The sequence below is a fragment of the Ursus maritimus genome, unplaced genomic scaffold (assembly GCF_017311325.1).
Source record: "Ursus maritimus isolate PB19 unplaced genomic scaffold, ASM1731132v1 scaffold_21, whole genome shotgun sequence".
NCBI classification, from domain to species: Eukaryota; Metazoa; Chordata; class Mammalia; order Carnivora; family Ursidae; genus Ursus; species Ursus maritimus.
Genome location: NW_024424564.1, coordinates 35,715,102 through 35,738,920, shown reverse-complemented (window position 1 = coordinate 35,738,920; position 23,819 = coordinate 35,715,102). Strand labels below are relative to the sequence as shown.

General features: G+C 34.8%; 2 protein-coding genes across 6 annotated transcripts in view; one reads left to right on the top strand and one right to left on the bottom strand.

Annotated features, from left to right (window-relative positions):
• ANKS1B (ankyrin repeat and sterile alpha motif domain containing 1B) overlaps window positions 1-23,819 on the top strand; it is a 1,051,872-nt gene that overhangs the window by 313,968 nt on the left and 714,085 nt on the right. The gene's annotated exons all lie outside the window — the stretch shown is intronic.
• On the bottom strand, window positions 2,707-4,088 carry FAM71C (family with sequence similarity 71 member C). The gene is made up of 2 exons (XM_008687762.1): window positions 3,474-4,088; window positions 2,707-2,820 (listed from the first exon to the last, which is right to left on the bottom strand). The coding sequence occupies exons 1-2, from the start codon at window positions 4,086-4,088 to the stop codon at window positions 2,707-2,709; spliced, it is 729 nt and encodes a 242-aa protein (XP_008685984.1).

Here is a 23,819-nt window from a genome sequence, read left to right as displayed (position 1 = left end):
GGCCAACATAGTTCCTAGTATATTGTCAGTAGTAAGTAGTAGTTGAGCGGAACAATGAACAAATGTATATGTTTGGCAATTTCATTTCCACACTTAAAGAGTTTTACCTCATATCTGTAAGGAAATAGAAAGGAATGAAAGAAACATAGATTTTATTTTATTTTGTTTTATTTTATTTTTATTTTATTTTATTAATCTAACCTCATCTGCTTAACAGTTTACTGTTTGCATTTATCTATTTCGTTTGTTTCATAAGATAAAGTATTAGGGCTCTGAGCCATCAATAATATATGACTATAATTTGCTTCTCTACCACCTTCTTAAACACTTATTTTTTTTTCATTTTATTAGGCTTGGTAGTAGGCTTGGTTTACAATTTTTTGATACTAGATATTTTTCTTTGGCCATTTTCCTGTGAAGATTTGTGAATAATAATATTTTAGTAGTTATATTTGTTTCCCAGTCTGCAGCTTCCCCCCCTTAATTTGTATATATGAGTGTATTTTATGTAGTTTTTTAAACTATCAAATTATTTAAACTTCTTCGTCTTCTTTGTTTGTTTGTTTAATTCACTTCATCTAGAGAAAATTCCCATTTCTTTCATTATATTGCATCCTGTTTGGCTTGGATTTTCTTCTGAAATCTCTTATTTCTGTTGTCCTATTTTTAAAAACACATGACTCAGTTTTGATATTTTTACATAAAATGCAGGAGAAATTATGATTGTATTAATTAGCTGACATGATTGCCTGCTCTTAAAATTTTATATTTTATAAAAGTATCCTTATTGGTATTTTAATTGTGACTGCATTATATCTATAAATTTACTTGAGATGTGCTAATCTTTCTTTCTTTCTTTCTTTCTTTCTTTCTTTCTTTCTTTCTTTCTTTCTTTCTTTCTTTCTTTACTCTATTTAATGTAATGAATGAAGAGTAGAATTCTTTAGTAATATTCTCATCTAGACTTCTAGTGTTCTCAGTTTGCTGATGGACTCTCCTTTAACATACGTGTGTCTATCTACAATAAAATTTAATACATTTGTTGTGACATTGGAGACATCATATCAAATGTAAATTTGTCCTACAACTTGCAATAACTTTGAACTCAGGATTTTATGGGCCAGCTTCAAAATAAAAAGTTTCTTAAAATTTCATGAATAACAGGATTTTATTTTGAAGTTGTTTTTTTAGACCTGAAATAAAAATCATTAAGCCAACCACTGTGCATATAAGGTCTCACGGACTTAAAACCACTACCTTACAGTTTGGTATGGGAACCTTCGGGATCAGTGGAATTAGTATAGTGCTTGCAAATTTTCGTATACTCAGATTTGTTGGATTCAAATAAAATATATTTATTTCACATTTATAACCCTTAATTTAATTGGATCTAGCACACATGTATCAAAGATCCTCTATATTCAAAGCATAGTGCTAAGCTTCAGAAACATGAGGATTATGGAAATACAGACTTAATTAAAACTATGTGAAATACAGACTTAATTAAAACTATGTAATGTATTACTTTTAGAGTCTTAAAAAGATTTTTTACTTGCTAAATTAGAACGCTGGCTGATCCTGTAGATCTTACACTTCTAAGATTATCTAATCTCTAGTTTTTGTCTAGATTTTGAAATGATCCTATATTCAAGTTTAGCTAATTATTCTGTTTTTCTAGTTTTAATATGGCATTTTATCCTTCCATTGTGATGAGACATTATTTAGAATTCTAAATTTTCACAAAGAAATTTAGAATTTAAACAAATTCAGGGAATTAAAATTAAGATTTGTAGAATATGTTGGGCACTTTAATATAATTTCAAAGCAGTTAAGTAATATTTAAGTTGGGCAAAAAACAAGAATAAAGAGACTGGGGAAATGAAACCCATTCTAGAAAGTAAAATTAGTTTTTCAACACTCCTGACAATAATATTTTTGTAATAATCACTACTATTTGCTTCTGTTTTTGGTTATGTATTTGGGGATTTTATAATTTTTGTTGGTTAATACATGTAGATGAAAAATGGATGAGGGTCTTTGAGAATAATCTTTAGCATTTTATTCTGTCATCTGTGCATTTAATCACAAATATCAAGTTAAGGGAAAGTTAAAGATAGGTTAGAGCCTGATCAGAAATAGCCATTTGTTTTTATTGCTACCCTTCCCTGTTAATAGAGCATATGTTATTACAGCAGAGAATTTGAGTTGAATTGTATTAGGATGGATGATATTGCTTTCCTCCACAGTTTTATATGAGGTGTCCACCTCGGTGCAATACAGGGCTTTGAAACTCTTTCCTGAAGAGTCAGTCCTGCTGGGTGGAGACCTCTGGCTTCCATCCTGTTCACTCATGTAGGCTTCACTCTGTGAAGATGCCTGAGCTGTTAGCTGTTTTTGCAATGGGCTTGGCAGTAGTTTCTGCCCTTGGAATCACCATATTTATGTTGCCCTCTGGGAAGAGGCTAGTAGCTTCTACTGAGATGTTGGAAGTAACCTCTGAGTAGAAGAAGGGCTTACAGCCCTGGCTAACAACAATAATAAGACATGTCGAATGCTCCCACTATGGCCATTCTAGCTGTGCTTCTTCCTGGATCTGTGACGGCTGCTCCTGTCACCATCCCTGCCCTTTTATCTGATACTGTAGGCTTTGTGGCTGCAGAAGTGTATGAACTCTTGAATGCAGTATGTGTGGGAGGCACGATGAATTCATTCCTCCCCAGCGTAACCGTAAGGGGTGGCCCCAAACAATTCAGGGTTCATGTGAAGACTCCTGATGTCAACTTGATCTTGATTCCTTCCATAGAAATGAAGGACATTTGCCTATGGGAGAGACAAAAAAAGTGAAATAAAGAAAGTGAGACCTTTTAATCCTATAGCTAAACAATAAGAGCTTATAATTATAGGTCTCAAGTCCAATCTCCCATTTGTTGCAGGAATCCTCCTCTTTAGTATCATCTCCACAATGACCACATGATCATTCCAGTTTTGCTTGGACAGTTCCAGTGCCAGCAAGAACATTATTATAATTCACCAGCAAATATCCTCATATGCCTTTTTTAATACACTTGTGTTAGTATTTCTGCTGGCTAAGAGACATGCACTTTGATATTCTGATAGCTACTAACAATGCTCACAAGCACATCCCTCTGCCAACGATGTATACAAAATCAGTACATGGCGATCATGGGGAGACATGGGGGTGAGGATATGGTCGGGATGCCACACATTGGCAATACAGTATTGGACATGAAATTAAGAGCTGCTGACAGCTAAGGAAGCTCTGAAATACAGCATTGGGGAACACTTTGGAGCACCCAGAACCTCCCCAATGTGACATGGCCCCCAAATAAAGGCTTTTTGGCCCTGAACCCATCCAAATGTAATGAATTTTCTAGGTGAGTCTCAGTACCAAAGGCTCTGCAGGACTTTTAGCTGTTCTCCCACAGCACGTGACCCCGTCTGTAAAGACTTACCCCTGGGCTCTTGTCCTCCTCTTCAAACCCAGTTATGTCCAGTGTGTCTCCAACTGGGATGGCCTGGGAACCTCTGTAAGCCTCAACTGGTGGTCTCAGAATGTAAATAAGGTTTTCCCAATAAACAAAAAGATCTTTTGTATTAGAAGGGGGACACAACTGAAGGTAAAAAGATCGGCCAGTGGCAAGCTTCAGGCAGAGCTGTTGTTTTTTACCATTATGGATAGATATTGTTACAAACTTCAAGGGAAACAGTCTGGTTAGCTCTAAGATCTGTGTAGGCTTGTAAACTTTTTCCTGGGTGGCAGGGCCATATCTGTTATAGTCATCACAGATAGCAGCTGGTCGGGCCAGCAGCATGACATCAGGTAGTGTGAGGTGGGGGCTAGTGCGAACAATGCCCACAGTCACCATTCGGGCACGGTTGTGCACGTCAATCACTTCTCCTTTTTTGCTGACCTGTATAAAGTCACTCTCAAACATTGGGGCATACTTGAATATAGTATACTCCCCCTTGTACAGTTGTTGCTGCAGTTTTCCCATGGAGGTATTAAACATACCCATTGCAGGGCTGCTTTGGGCTGTGTAATGTGGTAACTTAGATTGGTTGTTCATGGCTATCTTTTATCAAGGACTCCTAGGGGTCTTCCACACTTTACCACACTTTGCAGGGCGTCCTATTTCCCTGGTTTCTCTAGCAGGTGGGTTAGCAGTGGTCTTTGCAGGCTTGTCTCTGAGCAATTGAGAACAGGGTGGGGGTACTGACTACCAATTGCTCAGTGCTAGAGACAATTGCACCTGCCCCAGACTGTGCTCTGCCTAGAGCATGGAGATATTGGGGTGCATAGTGTTGGGGACCCAGAAGATGACAGGGTGCTCAGATGTTGAGTGCAGAAATCGGGGCCCCAGTAGATATTACCATGTGCAAATGTTGAGGAGCAGAGGTCAGGGCCCCACTAGATGTCAAGGTGGACCAATGCTGGGGCCCCAGTAGATGTCAGAGTGCACAGACATGGAGGCTCATAGAGGTCGGGCCCCAGTAGATGTTATGGTATGCAGATGTGGAGGAGCGAGAGATCCGGGCCTCAGTAGATGTCACTGTGCGCAGATGTTGAGGTGCACAGATGTTGGGGTCCCAATAGATGTCAGAGTGTACAGATGTTGAGGCATGCAGATGTTGGTGTTCACTTGCAGTAGGGAGGGGCCTCCTCTTGAGCCTGACACATTGGTTCACAATAGCCTCTGCTCTTTTGGATTCTACAACCTCACTGCCAATTGTATTTGTACTGCTCCTCTCCTCCCAAACCGAAGCCTCCACCTAGGCTTAAACCACCCCACAGGACCCCTTTTATCCTCTCCTGCCCATTGTGACCTGTGCCAACCACCCATCCCTTTGTCTCTGTTGCCCAACAGCCCCTCCCTCAGAGCAGGGACACTGTCCTCTCCACCTACCCCACCCATCCTTACTACGCCACCCTGCCTGCCACAGCTCAGCACAACCCCCTGTCCCAGGGACCCATCGAAGGATCTTAATACATATTGGCAAATTGCTTTCAAAAAGGCTTAGGCAAAATTTCTGTTAGGTATGAGTTTAAAATATACACACTCTCTTATCCAGTATTTTAGTTGTAGCCAATTAGAAGTAATTATAGACAATTTACCTTGAACAAAGAATTGGACAAGTTGGTAAATAGGTTAGTAGTACAGTGTGTTTATCAAGGTTTATTGTAGCAAAAAATGATAATAACAAGATTAATATCTTATAATCGGGGTTTGGTTAAATAAATTATGGAACATTCTATGATACAATACTCGGTAGTCATAAAAATCATTATGTGGTTCCCTATTTGACATGAAAAGATATTCCTGATTTTTTTTTCTTAAAGATAAAGGGCAAAGCAAAAAAATTTCAAATGAGTGTTATATGTGTGGTCCAATTTATGTAAGATCATCTGTGTGTGTGTTTGTGTATGAAAGTATGTTCAGTGAAATGTTTAAAATGCTTATCTCGGGACAGTGTAAATTTTATTTTCCTTATACTTTCTATTTTTATTAGGATAATTTCTATTAGTGGGAAAAATAAAACTATTTTTATTAGCAATGTCTATATTTACAGCCTTGATACATTTTATGTTTTGATACATCCTCACATTGCTGTTGAGATTTTAAGCTTTTTCCGAGATATCTGTATGCTATGTAGTGAAAAGAAGCTTAAACATTACATTTATGTTCTATTCTTACCACTACCATATTGTGTGTGTGTGTGTGTGTGTGTATATATATATAAAGTCCGAGAAATTTTGCCAACTATTATAAATGTTATCAATGCAATAAGATTAAGATATCCTTATTGGTATAATGGTATACGTAACACACACATACACACACATATGTAAAACCATAGTTTTTGAGTCTTTAGTTTGTTCTGTAGGTCAAAACAAACATTATTCTTCCCTTCATTTTGAAATATCTGGTTATTTCTGATAATATGAGTATTTTTCCTTTGTTTATTAAGAAGCCTCTTAACACACCAATAGCAATTTTTACTGGCCTGTTTAAAGTCCTTATATCTTAATTTTTACTTTATGTCCTTATTACTTATCTTATAATTAGAAAAAACAATAAGCCTAATACACATTTAGTATCAATCTAAGATTTTAAAAGTATCTCAGTGGTTTTGGTGTATTTTGAAAAGAATAAGTAGCATTGGACACAATAATTTAATTTAGGTGCTTTAAAAAAATAAAGTGGAAATACACCTGTTTTCTTAAAAGCACTTTTATACCATGCACATATATTACAAAATATTTATCTTAGTGTTCCATTAGAGCATGAGATAATTGCCTTATCTCCAGGGAAATCAGACACTGCAATACTTGTAGGGTCTATGGACTTTCAGAAAATTTTTCAGACCATTCATTAGACCAACAACATTAGACCAACAACTCCTATTATTGGCCTGATAATCATCATCTGGAAAATATGTCTCTATTTTCATTAATCTGGTATAGTTTGTTTTAAACTCCCTTAGCCTTTTAGAAAACTACCATATTAATATTTGCCTCAAAACTTAAGAAGTTCAACTAGCTAAACAAAAATCTACCTGAACCTGAGATTGAGGAATTCTTTTCATGAGAATGCAGTGGCTTTCTGTATGCTTGCCCTTAGAACAGATTTCCATAGTTAGGCATTAGATATTATTAAAATAAATTTATGCTCCCTGACCTCTACATTAGAGTTGTGTCATCAAGTAAATCATTTAACTTCCCTGGGTCTTATTTTTCTCATCCTTGAAATTGAGATGACTCATTAGATATCTTTCAGCTTCAGAATAGTTATAATTTTTATGATAGAGATTTAACTTTTTCTCTCTGTAATGAAACTATTATGTACTCTGGAAATACTCCAAACAATAATAATGAGTCAAGGAATTATTCAGATCTCAACAGCTCTGGGAATTGTGTGATTCAGTATATAGTCTTATTCTGTTGCTGAACTTCTTGTTGAAACTTTTAGAAGAACCAATATTCAAAATGTTAGTAATTTGGGCTGTGAATGAGGGGAGTGCTTAAAACAATGTAATTGAAAATATGGGTTAAACATTTTAGACAATTTAGTTAATAATGAACATGGCTGTGGTAGGAAGATTAGTTCCCCCAAAAGATGTCTATATCTTGATTTTTACAAGTTGACTCCATGACATTACATGATAAAGAGACTTTGCAGGTGTGGTTAAATTAAGGATCTTGAGATGGGGAGATATCCTGTATTAGCCAAGTAGGTCCAGTGTAGTCACAATGGTCTTTATAAAATAAATGCAAAATGGTCAGAGTCAGAGGGGTAAGTGATGATGGAAGCTGAGGTTGAAACGATAACGACCACAAACCAATGAATGCAGGTGGTCAAAAAGCAGGAAGTGGATTCTCCCCTAGAGCCTCCAGAAAGAACCAGCTCTGCCAACATCTTGATTTTAGCCCAGTGAGGATCGTTTTGGACCTTTGACATCCAGAACTGTGAAAGAGTAAGTTAGTGTTGCTTTAAGCTACTAGGTGTGTGGTAATTTGTTATGGCAGTCCCGGGAAACTAATGCAGATTTTGATACCTGGAAGTGGGGTGCTGCTATAACAAATACTTAAAAATATGGAAGTGTTTGGAATTGGACAGTGGCTGGAGGCTAGAAGAGTTTTGAGTAGTATAAAAGGAAAAGTCTAGATTGCCTTGAATAGAAGTATGAATACTAAAGATTCTCTCAGTGAAGGCTCAGAAGGTGATACTGTAGAAAAATACCTCTATTGTTTTAAAAAATTGTCACAGTGTTTGTAGAAGGATGGATCTTAAAGGCACTACTGGTAAGGGTTCAGAAAAAAAAGTGAGGAGAATAGTAGAGAAAACCCATATCATCTTAGAAAATACCCAAATCATCGTAGATAGAATGTTGGTAGACATATGAATATTGTTGAAGGTGCTTCTGATAAAGACTGAGAAGTAAATGAGGAATATGTTATTGAAAACTGGAAGAAAGGAGGTGTTATACAATAGCAGGAAGGCTAGCAGAATTGTATTACATGGAAGGCAAAGTAGAAAGTGATAAATCTGGGTATTTAGCTGAGGAGATTTCCAAGCACAGTGTTGAATGTGCAGCCTGGTTTCTTCTTGCTACCTATAGCAAAAAATATAAATTGAATGAATCACATTTTTTTTCAACAAGATCATTCTTTACTTGAGGCATACTTCAGAATATATGATTCTAAAAGACACATATAAAATAGTCCATCCAAGAAAAATAGAATACACATTTTCTTCAAGTATACACAGAAGAATCCCCTGGTTAAATCACATTAAAAAAGACATAACAAATATTACAAATTTAAAAAGACTGAAATCATACCAAGCATGTTTTCTAACCACAATGGTATAAAATTAAAGGTCAACAATAAAACAAAGCTGGAAAATCTAACTTTTAAGCAAAAAGAATCCAGGATGTGATGATTTGAGACGTTCTCAGCCTGTCCAGATTGAAAAAGAGGCTAAAATTTGTGGATTCACTCTCAAGAAAGTGTGTCCTGGGGAGAAAGCCAAAAGTGTGACTGGGTAACTTTTCTAGTGCCCATGGGATCAAAAAACCAGAGTATTCCGTCACACACAGGGCTCTTTGAAGAGACTAGGTGTGTATCTCATAGATCTCTTCAGCCTTCTCAGCACAATCCAGAGATGGGATTATCCAGGAAAGATCTGTGGAGGGGGCTTTTGTTTAATGGAATGAATCCCTGTGACATATGTAAGAAACCCACAAGGTCTGTGAGAATGGTTTATTAGCAGGGACACTGCCAGTTAGGACTGAAAGGCACAAAGAGAAGATAAAATAAAAGAAGGTTGTTGGATTTGAAGAGGAATGTATTCTTACAGGCAAGAAACAGACTTAATAAAACTACACAGTTGCAAATATATGTTAACTTTTATTAAATAGAAAGTAAGACTCAGAGGACAGGGCTGAGGATGGAGCTGAGAAGGATTCTGAGAATAATCTGAGAATAATCTCTGAGAATAATCCTACAAAGGATTATTCCTAGTCCTTGAAACCTAGTGAAGTTTGCCCAGTTGGTTTTCTAACTTACTTATAACTGTTTACTCCCCCTTTTTTCCCTTTCATTTCTCCCTCTTTGAATGGGTATATCTATAATTGTTATTCTATGCCCATCTTATCATTGTGTTTTGGGAGCAAATAACTTGTTTTCTAGTTTCGAAGATTCACAGATGAAGAGGAATTTTGCCTCAAGAAGGAGTATACTCAGAATTTCTCCTATACCTGATTTAGATGAGATTTGGGACTTTTGAGCTGATAAGATTTAGATGAAATTTAAATTGATGTCCTAGTGGGTTGTGACTTGGGAGAATGTTGAGATGGGGGTGAATGGATTTTTCATGTGGATAGATGTGATTTTTTTGGGTCCCAGAGGATGGAATATAATAAAAAATAGTGTCTCCCTCCCTTTATAAATATCCAGGTTCTAAACTGTGAATATGTTAATTTATATGTCAATAGGGACTTTGCAGATGTGATTAAGTTAAGGATCTTAAAATGGGGAGATTATCCTGGATTGCCTATGTGGACCCATTGTAATCATAAGGGTCCTTATAATAGGGAAGATGATATGATGAAGAAAGAGAGAAAAAAAATTAAATGTCACGTTGCTAGCTTCAAAGATGGTGGAAAAGCTGTGAGCCAAGTTAAGTAGGTGGCATCTTGAAAATGAAAAAGGCAGAGAACGAATTCTCTCCTAGAGCCTCCAGAGGTAATAAGTCCTGCTGACACCTTGGCTTTACCCCTGCAAAACTCCTTTCAGACTTCTGATCTCAATAACTGTCTGAGAATAAATTAATATTTTTTTAAGCTACTAAGTTTGTGGTTATTTGTTACGGTGACTAAAGGAAACTAATATGATGACTGGAAATTTGGTCAGTAGACATTTCATCTGTTACATACTCATTCAAGGAACAGATGTCTATTGTCTGTGTCTAGGCAGAACGTAGGAGTTGCAGGCATTTCTAGAGAAATGTATTTTAGCTTTACTATCAGCATTCATGTGATCTAGGTCTTTATGATTTTATGTAGTCATTTTAATGACCTTCAAAATAATTGGACTAAAACTTTACCATTGAGAAGTCTCCATTTTGTATATTTTTAGGAAACTATTATAATGATGATGATAATAGGAATGTTAACAATAGTATCTAGCATTTATTGAATGCCTAGCCCATGCCAGGTATGGTGATAGACACTTTATATTCCTTATATCACTTAAATTTCACTTCAATTCTATGAAATATTTTCACTTGACCTTGAGAAAATTGAGTTTCAAGAGATCAAGTAACTTGCCCAAGTTGATATGCCATTTTACATTATGTTTCCAGAGCGGTTGAGCTGCTAAATATATTTATTATTTATTCTACAGATTAAAAAAATTAATGGCTTGATAGGAATCTCAGTTCATTTAGAATCCCTCCACATTTTTCTATTCTTTTATGCATTCATCCATTTGTTTCACAAATGTTTATTGACCATTAGTTACATGCAGGGTATAGAGCACTAAACAATATAAATGTGCATCATGCCTCATGTTGTTTTAAATTTTGTGCCAGGTACTGTGAATGTTATAAAATAAGGATTATATATGGTGTCTGCCTTCATGAACCTTAAAGTTTAGTTCAAGTAATTATTCTGATTGCTATTTATTGGTATAATCATGGACAAGTAACTTACCCTCTGCTTCCTATTCTTTAAAATGAGGAGGCTATTTTCCTGTTTATAGGATTATTATAAAGATCTTAAAATATAAATGCAAGTTTCTATATAAATTCCTTCCTATACAAATGCAAATTGATCTTTTTCTGTTAGGTTCTTGGCCTCTGAAAATAACACTCTAGCAATTTTGGTAGGATTTGCAGGTTAAAGAACTGTATGTATAGTGCAAACTAACTTCATAATAAGTGCATTAAGATAAATGTGATATTTATTTATGCTTAGAAAGTCTGTATACGCAAGTAATGAATCATGGAACTTTACATCAAAAACTAGGGATGTACTGTATGGTGACTAACATATATAATAAAAAATTATTATTAAAAAAAAGTCTGTCAGTATGTATGCTATGCTAATACTATGTTAATAATAGTTATATCTAATAGTTCTATCTAAGGCTTACTATTTCAGGGGGACTTTAATTTCCCTCTTTATATACTTACACATTGTTTGGATTATTTATGCTAAGCAATCTAATTTTCTAATAAATATTTTATATTTTGTGAAAAAAATCAATGCTATGAGTTGTAAAAAGTCATGACAGTTCATTATGTCACCATGAATTTCCATAGAATAGTTTGCAAATAATTGCTTGCAAACATCATTGGTGCCATCCATTCACTCAATCATTCATTCATTTTTCATATTAGTCTATACTTTTCTAGGCATTTTTGATTCAGTTGTCTTTAATAATTTAAATTGCTGTTTTGAGAGGATTAGGTAGGGACAGCTAGAAGACACTGTGGGATGAATCGTTTGTGTGATTGTCATTGTATAACATTATTTTTAAGGACATCAATTATTATTTGTCATTATTGTTTTAAGTCACATTTCCCTGATCATTAGTGCGAAGGAATTTTTTCCTCAAATGTTTTTGGGCATTTGTAAGTCTTCTTGTGTGAATTACATACTTATTTTGTTTACCATTTTTTAAAAAGAATTGATTTATAAGTGTATTTTAATACAGTTAATCCTTGTTATTTGTGGATTCTTTACCTGTGAATTTGCCCACTTGCTGAATTTTATTTGTAACCCCCAAGACAATACTCATGGTGATCATTCATGAACATGCAGAGAACAGTGAAAAATTTGAGTCACTTGATGCACATGTTTCCAGTTGAAGCTGAATAGGTGACACTCCGCCTTCTTGCTTCAGCTCTTATCCTGTATAAACAGTTGTCCTTTTCACAGTCTATTTAGTGCCACTTAGATAAAAAATTTTGTGCTTTTGTTGAGGATTTCACTGTTTGAAATGACTCAATATAGTGCTGAAGTTCTGTCTAGTATTTCTAGGAGCTCAAGAAGGCTGTGATATGCCTTCTAAGAAAATATATGTTGGATAAGCATCACTCAGGCATGAATTATATGCTGTTGGCTGTGAGTTCAGTGTTAATATATATATTATATATATAATATAACCTTTAAATAAAAATACACATAAAACAAATTTCATATTGATCAGTTGATGAAAATGCTGTGACCAGGGTCTTGTAGGAACCTAACCCTGTATTTTCCCTAAGAACGATGATTCAGTATTTGCTAATTTGTGCTCATGGTGACTTTATAAAACAAAACTACCACAAAAGTGAGAATTCACTGTATATTCTAGGTCCCAAACTTTGTGAAAAATATTTCAAAAAAATGTTTCTCCAATTTGTTGCTTGCCCTTTAACTTTGTTTATATTTCTTTTTTTATGGGGCAGAAGTTTTAATCTTTATGAAGCCAAAATTTTAAAATATATTTATTTAACACTTTTGGGCTTTGTGTTTTGTTTAGGCTGACCTTGACCAACTCCATAATTATAAAAATAGCCTACCATATCTTCTTCATGTGTATGTATTTTATGTATGTATATATATGTGTGTGTATATATACATACATACAGTAGTGTCTCTTTATCTGTGGTTTTGCTTTGTGTTTTCAGTTACCCACCATCAATCACAGTCCAAAAGCAGATGAACCTCCTTCTGATGTATTTGTCACCAGGTCAATAGTAGCCTAACACTATATCACAATGCCTACACTATTCACTCATTTTATTTCATCATGTAGGCATCTTATCTTTTCACATCACAAGAAGAAGAAGGATGTACAATAAGGTATTTTGAGAGAAAGACCACATTCATATAACTTTTATTATGATATGTTGTTATATTTGTTCTATTTTATTACTGTTGTTAATCTCTCACTGTGCCTAATTTATAAATTAAACTTTGTCACAGGCATGTGTGTATAGGAAAAAACATAGTATATATAGGGTTTGGTACTATTCACAGTTTCCGGCATCCACTGGTGGTCTTGGAACATGTCCCCCATGGATAAAAGGGGACTACTGTATGTACATATGTACAATTAATTAGCAGGTGATGAGGAACCTAAGATAAATTACAGAATTAAAATACATATATGTGTATAAATAAATACAGTGTATAAATAATATATAATATAAATATATAATTAATTGTATAGTAAACAAATTTATCTGTGTAAATAGATTTATCCATATTTTAGCATGTGTCAAAATTTCCTTCTTTTTAAAAACTGCATAATATTCCTTTGCCTGTGTATATCACATTTTGTTTATCCATTCATTCATCAGTGGGTACTTGGGTTGCTTCTACCTTTTGGCTCTTGCAAATAATGCTGCTGTGAATATGGATGTGCAAATACCTCTTTGAGACCCTGCTTTCAGTTATTTTGGATATATACCCCAAAGTGAAATTTCTGGATCATATGGTAATTTTATTTAAAAATTTTTTATGAACTGACATGCTATTTCCCATAATGGCTGTAGCATTTTACATTTCTACCATCAGTACACAAGGGTTCCGATTTTTCTACCTCCATATCAACACTTGTTATTTTATGGGTTTTTTTTTTTTTTTGATAGTAACCATCCTAATAGGTGTCAAGTGACATTTCACTGTGGTTTTGATTTGCATTTCTCTAATGAAAAAGTGATCTTGAGGATGTTTTTATGTGCTTGTTGGCTCTTGTATATCTTCTTTGGAGAACGTCTATTTAAATTCCTCATCTATTTTAAAAATTAGATTATTCATTTCTTTGTTGCTAAGTTGTAGGAGTTCTTTATATAGTTTGGATATTAATGCCTTGACAGGTATATGATTTGTGAATATTTTGTCCCAGTTCATTGGTTGCCTTTTTCACTCTGTTCATTGTGTCCTTTGATGCATGTAAATTTTAAATTTTGATTTAGACCAGTTTATCTACTTTTGCTTTTGTTGCCTGTACATTTGGTTTCATATCCAAGAAATTATTGCCAAATCAAATGTCATGAAGATTTACCCTATTTTTTCTAAGAGTTTTATAGTTTTAGATTTTATGTACAGAGCTTTAGAGAGGAACAAGGTCAAGTTTAGAGATGAATTGGAGAAAATTGGCATTCTTATAATATTGAATCTTCCCACTCAGGAGAATGATATTAATTTCTATATTTTCAAGTCCTTCTTTATGTTGTTAAGTAGCTGTATAGTTTTTTCATATGTGGTTTTCTATATTTAATAGGTTTTTTATGTTATTTCATATCTGTTTCTGTTGTGATATTTTTCTAACTGGTTGCTGCTGGTAGAAAGGAAAGTTGTTAACTTTTCTATCTTTTTTCTGTATCTTAGGAATCACACTGTGGTTTGTATAAATGTTTAAACTGATTTTCTAGTTAAGAAATTATATGATCTGCAAATAATAGTAACCATGTCTCTGAATCTCAATCTTTATAATCATTTGATTTTTTTTCCTTATTGAATTGATTGGACTCACCATTACACCATTAGATAATGGTAGTGTGGACTGAGCAATCTGGAAACTAAAGACCTCCATACATGCTTTTAAATAATGTCTCTAATATGACTCTTAAGTTCTCTTCCATCTCTATTCTTTCTCCTGGAGTTTTGGTTTTGGGCATAGGTTTTAGGATCTCAATTTTATTTTATGAGTACTATATGTTAGTTTCTATGATAACAAAGGGCTTTAACATTATTACTAAAATATCATTTAAATTGTGTTAATTTTCTGTTATATATGTATTTCCTTTTTTAAATTTTAAAAAATTTTTTAAAGATTTTATTTATTTATTTGACAGAGACAGCCAGCGAGAGAGGGAACACAAGCAGGGGGAGTGGGAGAGGAAGAAGCAGGCTCCTAGTAGAGGAGCCTGATGCGGGGCTCGATCCCAGAACGCTGGGATCACGCCCTGAGCCGAAGGCAGACGCTTAAGGACTGAGCTACCCAGGCGCCCCTGTTATATATGTATTTCCATATTAAAGTTTCATAGTTACCTATAAATCTTGAATACCTATTACAATGCCTGCTTCATAGCAAACATTCAATAAATATTGAATGTGATGTGTCACACACCAAAGTGAATCTCAAGTTTACCATATTTCTAAATACATATATCTCTATTACTGACTTATCAACTTTAAATGGTCTATCTTATTTTTCTGAGAGTAAAGATTTTAGCTCACTTATATTATCTCTATGTCCAATCCTCCAAATGTTTGTTTTTTTATGATACATTTTAGGGTTTTTTTAGCTTGGTGACTTTAAATAATATTACACTTGATAAATTTATTGTGGCGTCTGGGTGGGTTAGTCGGTTAAGCATCCAACTCTTGATTTTGACTAGGTCATGATCTCAGGGTTGTGGGATGCAGCCCTTCATCAGGCTTCATGCACTCTCTCCCTCTTCCTCCCTGTCCCCAACCCTCTCTCCAAAAAAAGTTTAAATAATACTTTTATATTTCCATGTTACGTTTCGTCAACTTTAGGCAGTATTTCCTGTCTTCGTATTTTGGAAAATGAAGATATTAGCTTCTGGGTTCTTTTTTTCATTATTCCTCCTCTTCTTCACCTGCTTTCTTTTAGTTATACTTCCGCTTATACACTGTTGTGCTTGTACACATTTACATTTTATCCTGAGATACTGGCCAAGTTTCCCATATTTTGTTCATAGGCTCACACTACAAAATTTTAGCCATTGAATCACATTTACATGTTTATGTTTACAAATGGCATGCTGAAATTAAATTTATTTTTCTGTCAAGACTCTAGGTCCAGTAGAAGGAGAATGTACCTAGAATTAAAATTGAATGGTTTCTCCTTCTTTTGCATTCTATTAATTGTTTAATATCTTGCCATCATGTACTTTTTTTCCTATTTCACCATGATATTGGTTAGATTCACCTCATAAACTCTGTAGCTGTCCTGTTGGTCAAGTTTTGATCTGCACTTTCCTCTAAAGCCTCATGGCTTGAATATTTCATGTCATGCAGGCTGAGACATATAGCTGACGTTCTGGAGAGGCTCTAGAGTCCAAAACCTTCTTAGATCCTAGTTCCTTATTTCATCAGCTCTTCAGGCTGTAATCTATGTGCCATCACTTGGCTCTGCAAAGTGGTACTAGAAATGTGGGCTGAGACAAGTGTAGGTGATGACCTGGTGGCTGTTTTCAATGGGAGTTGCATAAATTGGTACCTGAAAATCTTGGTACACAAATTTCAAGTCTTAATATCATTTTATATAATTTGTTAAAGCCCTGAAGATGATTTGTTTGGTATTCACACTCAGATCCTAAGCAACTCCTCCCTTTTTCCTCTGGATAGATATTAATTAAATTTTATTATTATACCACTACATGGATATACCATATTTATACCAAGAAAGGACATGTTTCTATGATGATAGTAAGGGGTCAGCATATGGGAACAGACCATCATAATCTTTACCTAGTTAAATAGCTAGGAAAGTGTGTGTTAACATGAGAAAGAATGTAAATGTAACTGCTTATAAATTCTATCATCTCTCTTCCTAATGTTTATGTTTTGCCTTTAAAGAATATGAGCAGTAAAGGAGATATAAACCTAAAAGTGCATGGATGGATTAATATCCTCTTGATTGTTTTGTTTCTTTTTTCTTGTCAACCTCCTTGTTCGACATTTTAGTGAAGATTTTCCACCTTCAACTTTCTAATCAGATCTTTTTCCTGGAGTTTTTAATTGCCTTTCTTTTCCTTGTACAATTTTCCTTTATAATTTCCTCATTAAATTTCTGCATTCTATCTTACTGTCTATTGATTCCCTCTTTTTTCTTGGATAGCTCCATACAGAAATTGTCTATCCTGCTTTGGTCTCTATCATTTGCTTTCTGGGTTTGCTGCACAGGAGTAAAACCTTTTATTCTCATGGAGATGATTCCTTGTTCCTGGCTTTGATGTCTTATTCTTACTTTGCTTCCTCAATACACTTGAATATATCATTAACTAATTTCTCAAGGCAGAGTTTTTTGAATCTTTGAATGCTGAAAACTTTATTTATTCTTCTTTCATATTTGATTGTCAGTTACTCCTTCTGTTACTCTCTCCTCTGTCATACTGAAACTAGTGTGATTGTCAAGAACTGGAACACACATCAACTTTCCAGATTCTGAGCATTTCCATAAGTCTTTTCAAATACCTGAAATGTTCTAACTTTTGTCAACCTTTATCAACTCACCCATACATAGTAGGCATACAACAAATATTCTTCTCATGCCATTCAAACTGAAGAGACATAAGGAGTCTATATAAAGATTAGGAAAGGGAATAAGTGAGAAAATGATATTTCGTTTTGAAGACCCTCTCTGAGGAAAAATGATTATATAACTGAGAGAATTCCTTCGGTCGGATGTATTCTAAGGAGCCATGTCGAATAACCTGTACAGCATTTCTCACAAGCACCATTATAGATGAGAAAACTTGGGTGCAGAGAAATAAATTAACTCGTTTATGGTGGCAGTTACAAAGTAGCAGGGGTGAATATTCCAAGTCAGGTCTATTTGGACCTAATGCCCAGAACCTCTCCTTTTTTTTTTTTTTTAAGTCTCTTTATCATTCAATCATGCCTTCTAAGAAAAGAGGATTGTTCACTTTTATGTCTTCAGATGTTCCTTCAACAATAGTGTGGAAATGGGTTGACTGGGCCTCTCCTCCCTTGGAAAAAGGGATATCTAATGATGTCAGAAATATCTGCTAAATGTTAATGGATCATCATTTCTATTAGAAGAACTAAAGAAAATTTCCCTTAATGAAGGTTTAGTGTCTCCATCAAATTCTATTTTGGCTTAAGTTTGATCTTAGCTGCAATTAGAAAAGAATTCTATACTTACATTTAGAAATATATTTCATATTTCCCAATTTTCTCTGCTATTTTAATTATGTAGGCTATTCTTTCCTTATTTGTTCAGCTATTGAATATCTGCTGCTTTCATTTTTAAAGGTGGTTCCTTTTCATATGCTATGGAAGTATAGCTAGGATTTTTTAAAAAGATTTATTTATTTATTTTAGAGAGAACATATGGTGGGGGGGGGGCAGAGGGCAAGGAAGAGAGAGTCTTAAGCAGACTCTCTACTGAGCACAAAGCCTGATGTGGAGTTTGATCTCATGACCCCGAGATCATGACCCCAGCTGAAACCATGAGTTGGACACTCAACCAAATGCACCACCCAGACACCCCTTACATCTAGGATTTTTAAAAAATGGAAATAGCTTGAGATAATCAAGAGAGTCACGTACCTCTAAGTTTTAATCTTAGCTTTACAGCATACTAGGTATATGCCTTTGATAACCTGTCAATACTTTTTCATTATTTTTAGAAGAGGAACTTATACCTACCTTCTGGGGTGATATGAAAATTAGAGAATGTGTTTAAAGCACATGGAACAATGCCGGACCCATAGTAGACTCTCAATAAATGGTGGTCATTAATTTATTTTGCTCTCTTTAAAAAATATAAACCATTATACCTTTTAAGAAGTCATCCAGACTCTGCTTAAGTATCTCCTGGGATGAAAACATGTTTTGTAAGGTTCTAGCTCTAGCAAATATAAGCTGTGGGATTTTGGAAATAAATCACCTTGAGTATTAATTTCATCATTTGTAAAATGAGGATAATAATAGTACCTACACCCTAGGCTTGTGGTGAAGAATAAATGACATATATTTCTTCTATTCAGTGTTTACAATAGTGTCTAGCACTCAGTAAATGCTCAATGTTAGCTAGTTATATAAATAGTAAGAATAGAGCACTTACTAATATACTACATCCTGAGTCACCTGCTGTATTTTTTTTCCACAGCAAAAGTTGTTCAAGTTCTTCCTTAAATGTGATGATTAATTACAATGCAATATGAATTTTTAACTTGGTTTAATGAGGCTAGTCCTATAAGGAGCAACCCATGCTATTTACTAGATACCTACCCTTGTGGTTCCATAATAAGTATTTGCTGAATGAATTGTCTGTGGCAGTGGTCTGCAAACTCTCTGAAAAGGGTCCAATAGTAAATATTTTAGGTTTTGATGCCATATATCTGTCACATTTATTCAGTTCTGCCATTGTAGCATGTTTTCACAATATGAAAACATATATGGTCATGACTGTGTCATAATTAAACCTTATTTGTGAAAATGGGCAGTAAGCTGGATTTTTGCTAAGGTTACTGATCTCAGGTCTATGAAATAAATAAGTTAGATCCTTAATACTGATAATGAAAATCACATCAATATGCATCTGTTTGGAAACATTTTCAGGTGAGGAAATGTTTGATCTTGTACAGAAAAATGGAAGCTTAGAGAAGCAAAAATGCAGTGAACCCCCAAAATGCATTCTCCATGCATATGTAACAAGACACAAAGTTCAGTAAGCTAAACTTTTAAGCTCTAAAACACAATTTCACAGAGACCATTTTAGATGCTCAGCTTAAACACATTTCTCAGCAACTGAAACTAGATTAGAGTTGGTATAGAACCACTATGGATTGATAGAAACTAATTTTTTAAAAGATTTTACTTATTTATTTGACAGAGAGAGGGAGACAGTGAGTGAGGGAACACAAGCAGGGGGAGTGGGAGAGGAAGAAGCAGGATCCCTGCTGAGCAGGGAGCCCAATGCGAGGCTCATTCCCAGGACCCTGGGATCATGGCCTGAGCCAAAGGCAGACACTTAACGGCTGAGCCACCCAGGTGCCCCTGAAAGAGATTTCTTAAATAAGGGAAGCAGAGAGGTTAAATAGCACAGGATTCTGTTATAAATGAAAGGACAAAGCACCTCGATTCTTAGGTTATTCTACAACCAAAATACCAATACCAGTTTAAGGGAGAAGTAAGCATAAGCTTAGGACTATGAACAATGATAAATGTGAAAGCATTTTTTAAAGATTTTATTTATTTATTAGAGAGAGAGAGCACGCGCATTCACAAGCAGGGAGAGGGGCAGAGTGAGAAGGAGAAGCAGGCTCCCTGTTGAGCAGGGAGCGAGCCCCTTATGGGGCTCAATCCCAGGACCCTGGGATCATGACCTGAGCTGAAGGCAGGCGCTTAATGACTGAGCCACCCAGATGCCCTCGAAACTAATTTTTAAATAAGATGTATACTCTCTCTGGTATGCGAGGTGGGTTCTTCTTCCAAATGTTAGTGAGCACTAGTTGCTACAAAACTATTAATTCTATAGGCTTTAAAGTCCAATTTGAAAGCTGCTTACTTCCTAAAGTCTTAATTAATCCTCCCCTGCCAGAAACAATATCATTTCTCTTAATATTCAACTAATTTATTTTTGACAACTGTGGATTTCTCCCTTTTATTATAGTTATTTATATTGTTATCTGATGTCTATTCTTGTAGGTTGTGAGCTGCCTGAAGGCAGTGTCTGTGTCTGACAAATGTTTATGTTTTCCGGGACACTCTGCTTTATTCCTTGCATGCTGTAGGCACTCAGGCTATGCTGTTGTCTTCTGAATTTTTCTTTCAGTGTCTCTGTAGGGAGATATTCTGGAATGGTATAAAAAACATTCTCTCTGGGGCCCTTGGGTAGCTCAGTCGTTAAGCATCTGCCTTCGGCTCAGGGCGTGATCCTGGCGTTCTGGGATCGAGCCCCACATCAGGCTCCTACGCTGAGAGCCTGCTTCTTTCTCTCCCACTCCCCCTGCTTGTATTCTCTCTCTCACTGGCTGTCTCTCTCTCTCTCTGTCAAATAAATAAATAAAAATCTTTAAAAGAAAAAAAAAGCATTCTCTCTGACAGTCTGAGTTCTAACTGGCTTGATCACTTGCTAACAATACACCCAACTTCTCTGACTCAGCCTCTGTTTCCTCATCTGTAAAATAAGGATAATTCCAACACTGCATTATTTTGTGAGGATTAAATGAGTTGACAAATGTCAAGTGCCTAACAGCAAACCAAGCACATTAAACATTAGCCTTTGTTATATCTAAAGGATGTACTAAATTGCTTTTTGTTTTATCTGTTACACTATTATATAAATGTTCTAAAAATGACTAGTTAATAACACATTAATAAGTAAGTGTCAACAATGTGAAAAAGGCAAAAAACATCTCTGTTGAGGGTGAATTAATGAAATGTTATGTTGTTTTCTGCATCTGTCAACAAATATTTTAGCCATTGTTCTTTTTACAGTTACCATAGTAGCAAAAATAAAGCTATATTTAATTTGAATGAACTCTGAGAAGAAATCGTATTTCTTGCTTTGATTCTGTGGCCAAATTGAAACTTCTTTCTGCTTATTAGGCTCCTGCCTTCTGAAAACAGGTAAAATTAACAGCAATTATAAGGGAATTTGTAGAAAAGAAAAAATGATCTCCTTTATCTTTTTATAACCTATTAATAACTAGTACATATTTTATACCAAAAGGGAGAAACAACCTTAAAGAGATGAAAGATATCACCAGCCTTGTTCTTTCTTTATTTCTGGCGTTTATGTGTGTAGGTATGATAATGAACCATGACATTTCTGTGAGACCCTGTAATTCAGCACTACTCAGGCTTAAGAATTTTATTTTTATATTACTGTTTCAACATGAATTTTATAATTTCCTGAGTCTAACTTGTTTTTACAGTTCTTTTTTAATACTTATAGTCATTTTAAGATACATTCTTATATATTTTGTTTTTCTTCACTTTTAAAATGATTTTTTTCACTAATTTTAAACACCTTCATAATTCCTTGATATTGGGACACATGATAAGATTAATTCTGGGGACATTGATCATTGTCTAGCATCCCAAAGGACCTGAGTCTTGTGAGCCATAAGAAATAAGCTAAATCATTCTGCTTCCTTTTTCATGTTGCTCTGCTTAATAACATGCTGATATATAAGAAAACAGATCATGATTTAGCCAATATAACAGTTTGATAGACCATAAAGAAAGAGTCCTTTGACTGAAGACCTTAAATGCCCTAATTTCAGCCATTCCTCTGGAGGCTTGAGTAAGAAGCTGCCTGGCATATGGCAGACCAGAGCATGGGACCAAGTATCCACCCTCTGCAAGGAGATTTTCGGAACTAATCTCATTATGCCTCAGCTACCACTGGAAGTCAGTTCTCTCAGGTCATCTATCATCACCCAATCTCCTATCCTTTTATTGCTGTCATTGAACTCAGTTCCCATCCCTTCCCTTACTCCCTACTGTCTGTGATAAATAAAACCCTTACATTCTCATCCTTTCCTTGTGAATATTTCTTCATTTCTTGGCTTTACTTAGTACTTACATTTCTTTGCATATATATTAACTTATATCAGCTGCATTGTTACCGTAATATTAGTTAAGACTGGAATCCAACTGTGTATGTTTGTATAAAGGGCCCTAAACCAAAATTTTTACCATGGACAGCTACTATTCTCATCATTCCCTTTCTTCAGTAATCATTCCTTCAACAAGTATTTATTGTTTTCTTGCTATATGTCAGATATTGTTTTAGGTAAGGAGGATACAGTGGTGAAAATTTTTCATTCTAATAAGGGAGTCAAATAATAGCAAGTAAAGAAATAAGAACATTTGATAGTGACAAATGCTGTGTAGAAAAAAATTTAAAGGTAATGGAAATGAGTGATGGAGACAAGAAATAGATGGCAAGTTAAGTTGTGTAGTCGTTGAAGGCCTCTTTTGGAGGGTGACATTTGAGTTGAAACCTAATGTCAGGAAGCAACCAGTTGCATAAAGAACTCTGTGTTGGGCAGTGAAGCACAAGTCAAAGGGCAGAGGGGCTGCCCTAGAGTGATTTAGAGGAAGTGTTAGAGATTGAGGTCAAAGTTGGGGCCAAATTTTACTGGGCTTTGTAGATCTGGGTAAAGAGTTTTGACTTTATTCTCATTCAAACGAGAAGTCATTAGAGGGTTTTAAGCCAGAGTTTATGTGACTTAGTTTAAATTTTTAAAAAATCACTCAGTATATGCCTACCTGGTTATGTTAAATATGTATCTGTGTTCATATGTATTTGTAAAGAAAAATACCCAAGCAGAACACTAAATTGTCAGGAATTTTTGGTTGGCTATAAGGGTAGATTCAGAGAAATCTTAGTACTTTGAAAGAAAGTGATATTTTTTCCCCTGGCTTGTACGTTAGTAACCTACATGGTAAATGTTCTGTTTTTTAATTATTAAAAGTATTATCTGCTTTTTCAGAAAAGCAGGAAAATGAAGAAAAATATAAAGAAGAAAAAATTATTGATCACACTGTTCAAACAAAACAATTTTGATGAATTTCTTAATTTTTTTCTATGCAAGTGTGTATATGCATATATATATATATCTCCACATATACACATACATATATAGTTGTCATCATAGTGTATATGATAGAGTTCTGCTTTTTTATTTAACATTTTCCATATGTTCATTGTTTTTATAAGCATTATTTTTAAGGAGACATATATCACTAAGAGATGAAAACATTGCTGAAGAAGTAATTTTCAAGATGGAGCACAAGGATAGATAAGAATCCTTCCCTTTCATTGAAGATTCTTTAGATTCTTTGATATTCATTTCCTAGTAGACTGGGGAAGACCAAAACAAAGCAACATTTTATTTTTCCTGAGGAAGAATTAATTCAGAGAACCAAAAGGAATATTTTCAGTCTCTCTGAATTATGGGAAGCCTGGAAATATTACTATTGATTTGAGATGAGGAGATAAATAATGAGACATGATTGAAACACAATAGAAAACCATAAACATGATCACTCCAGAACATGTTTCAGTG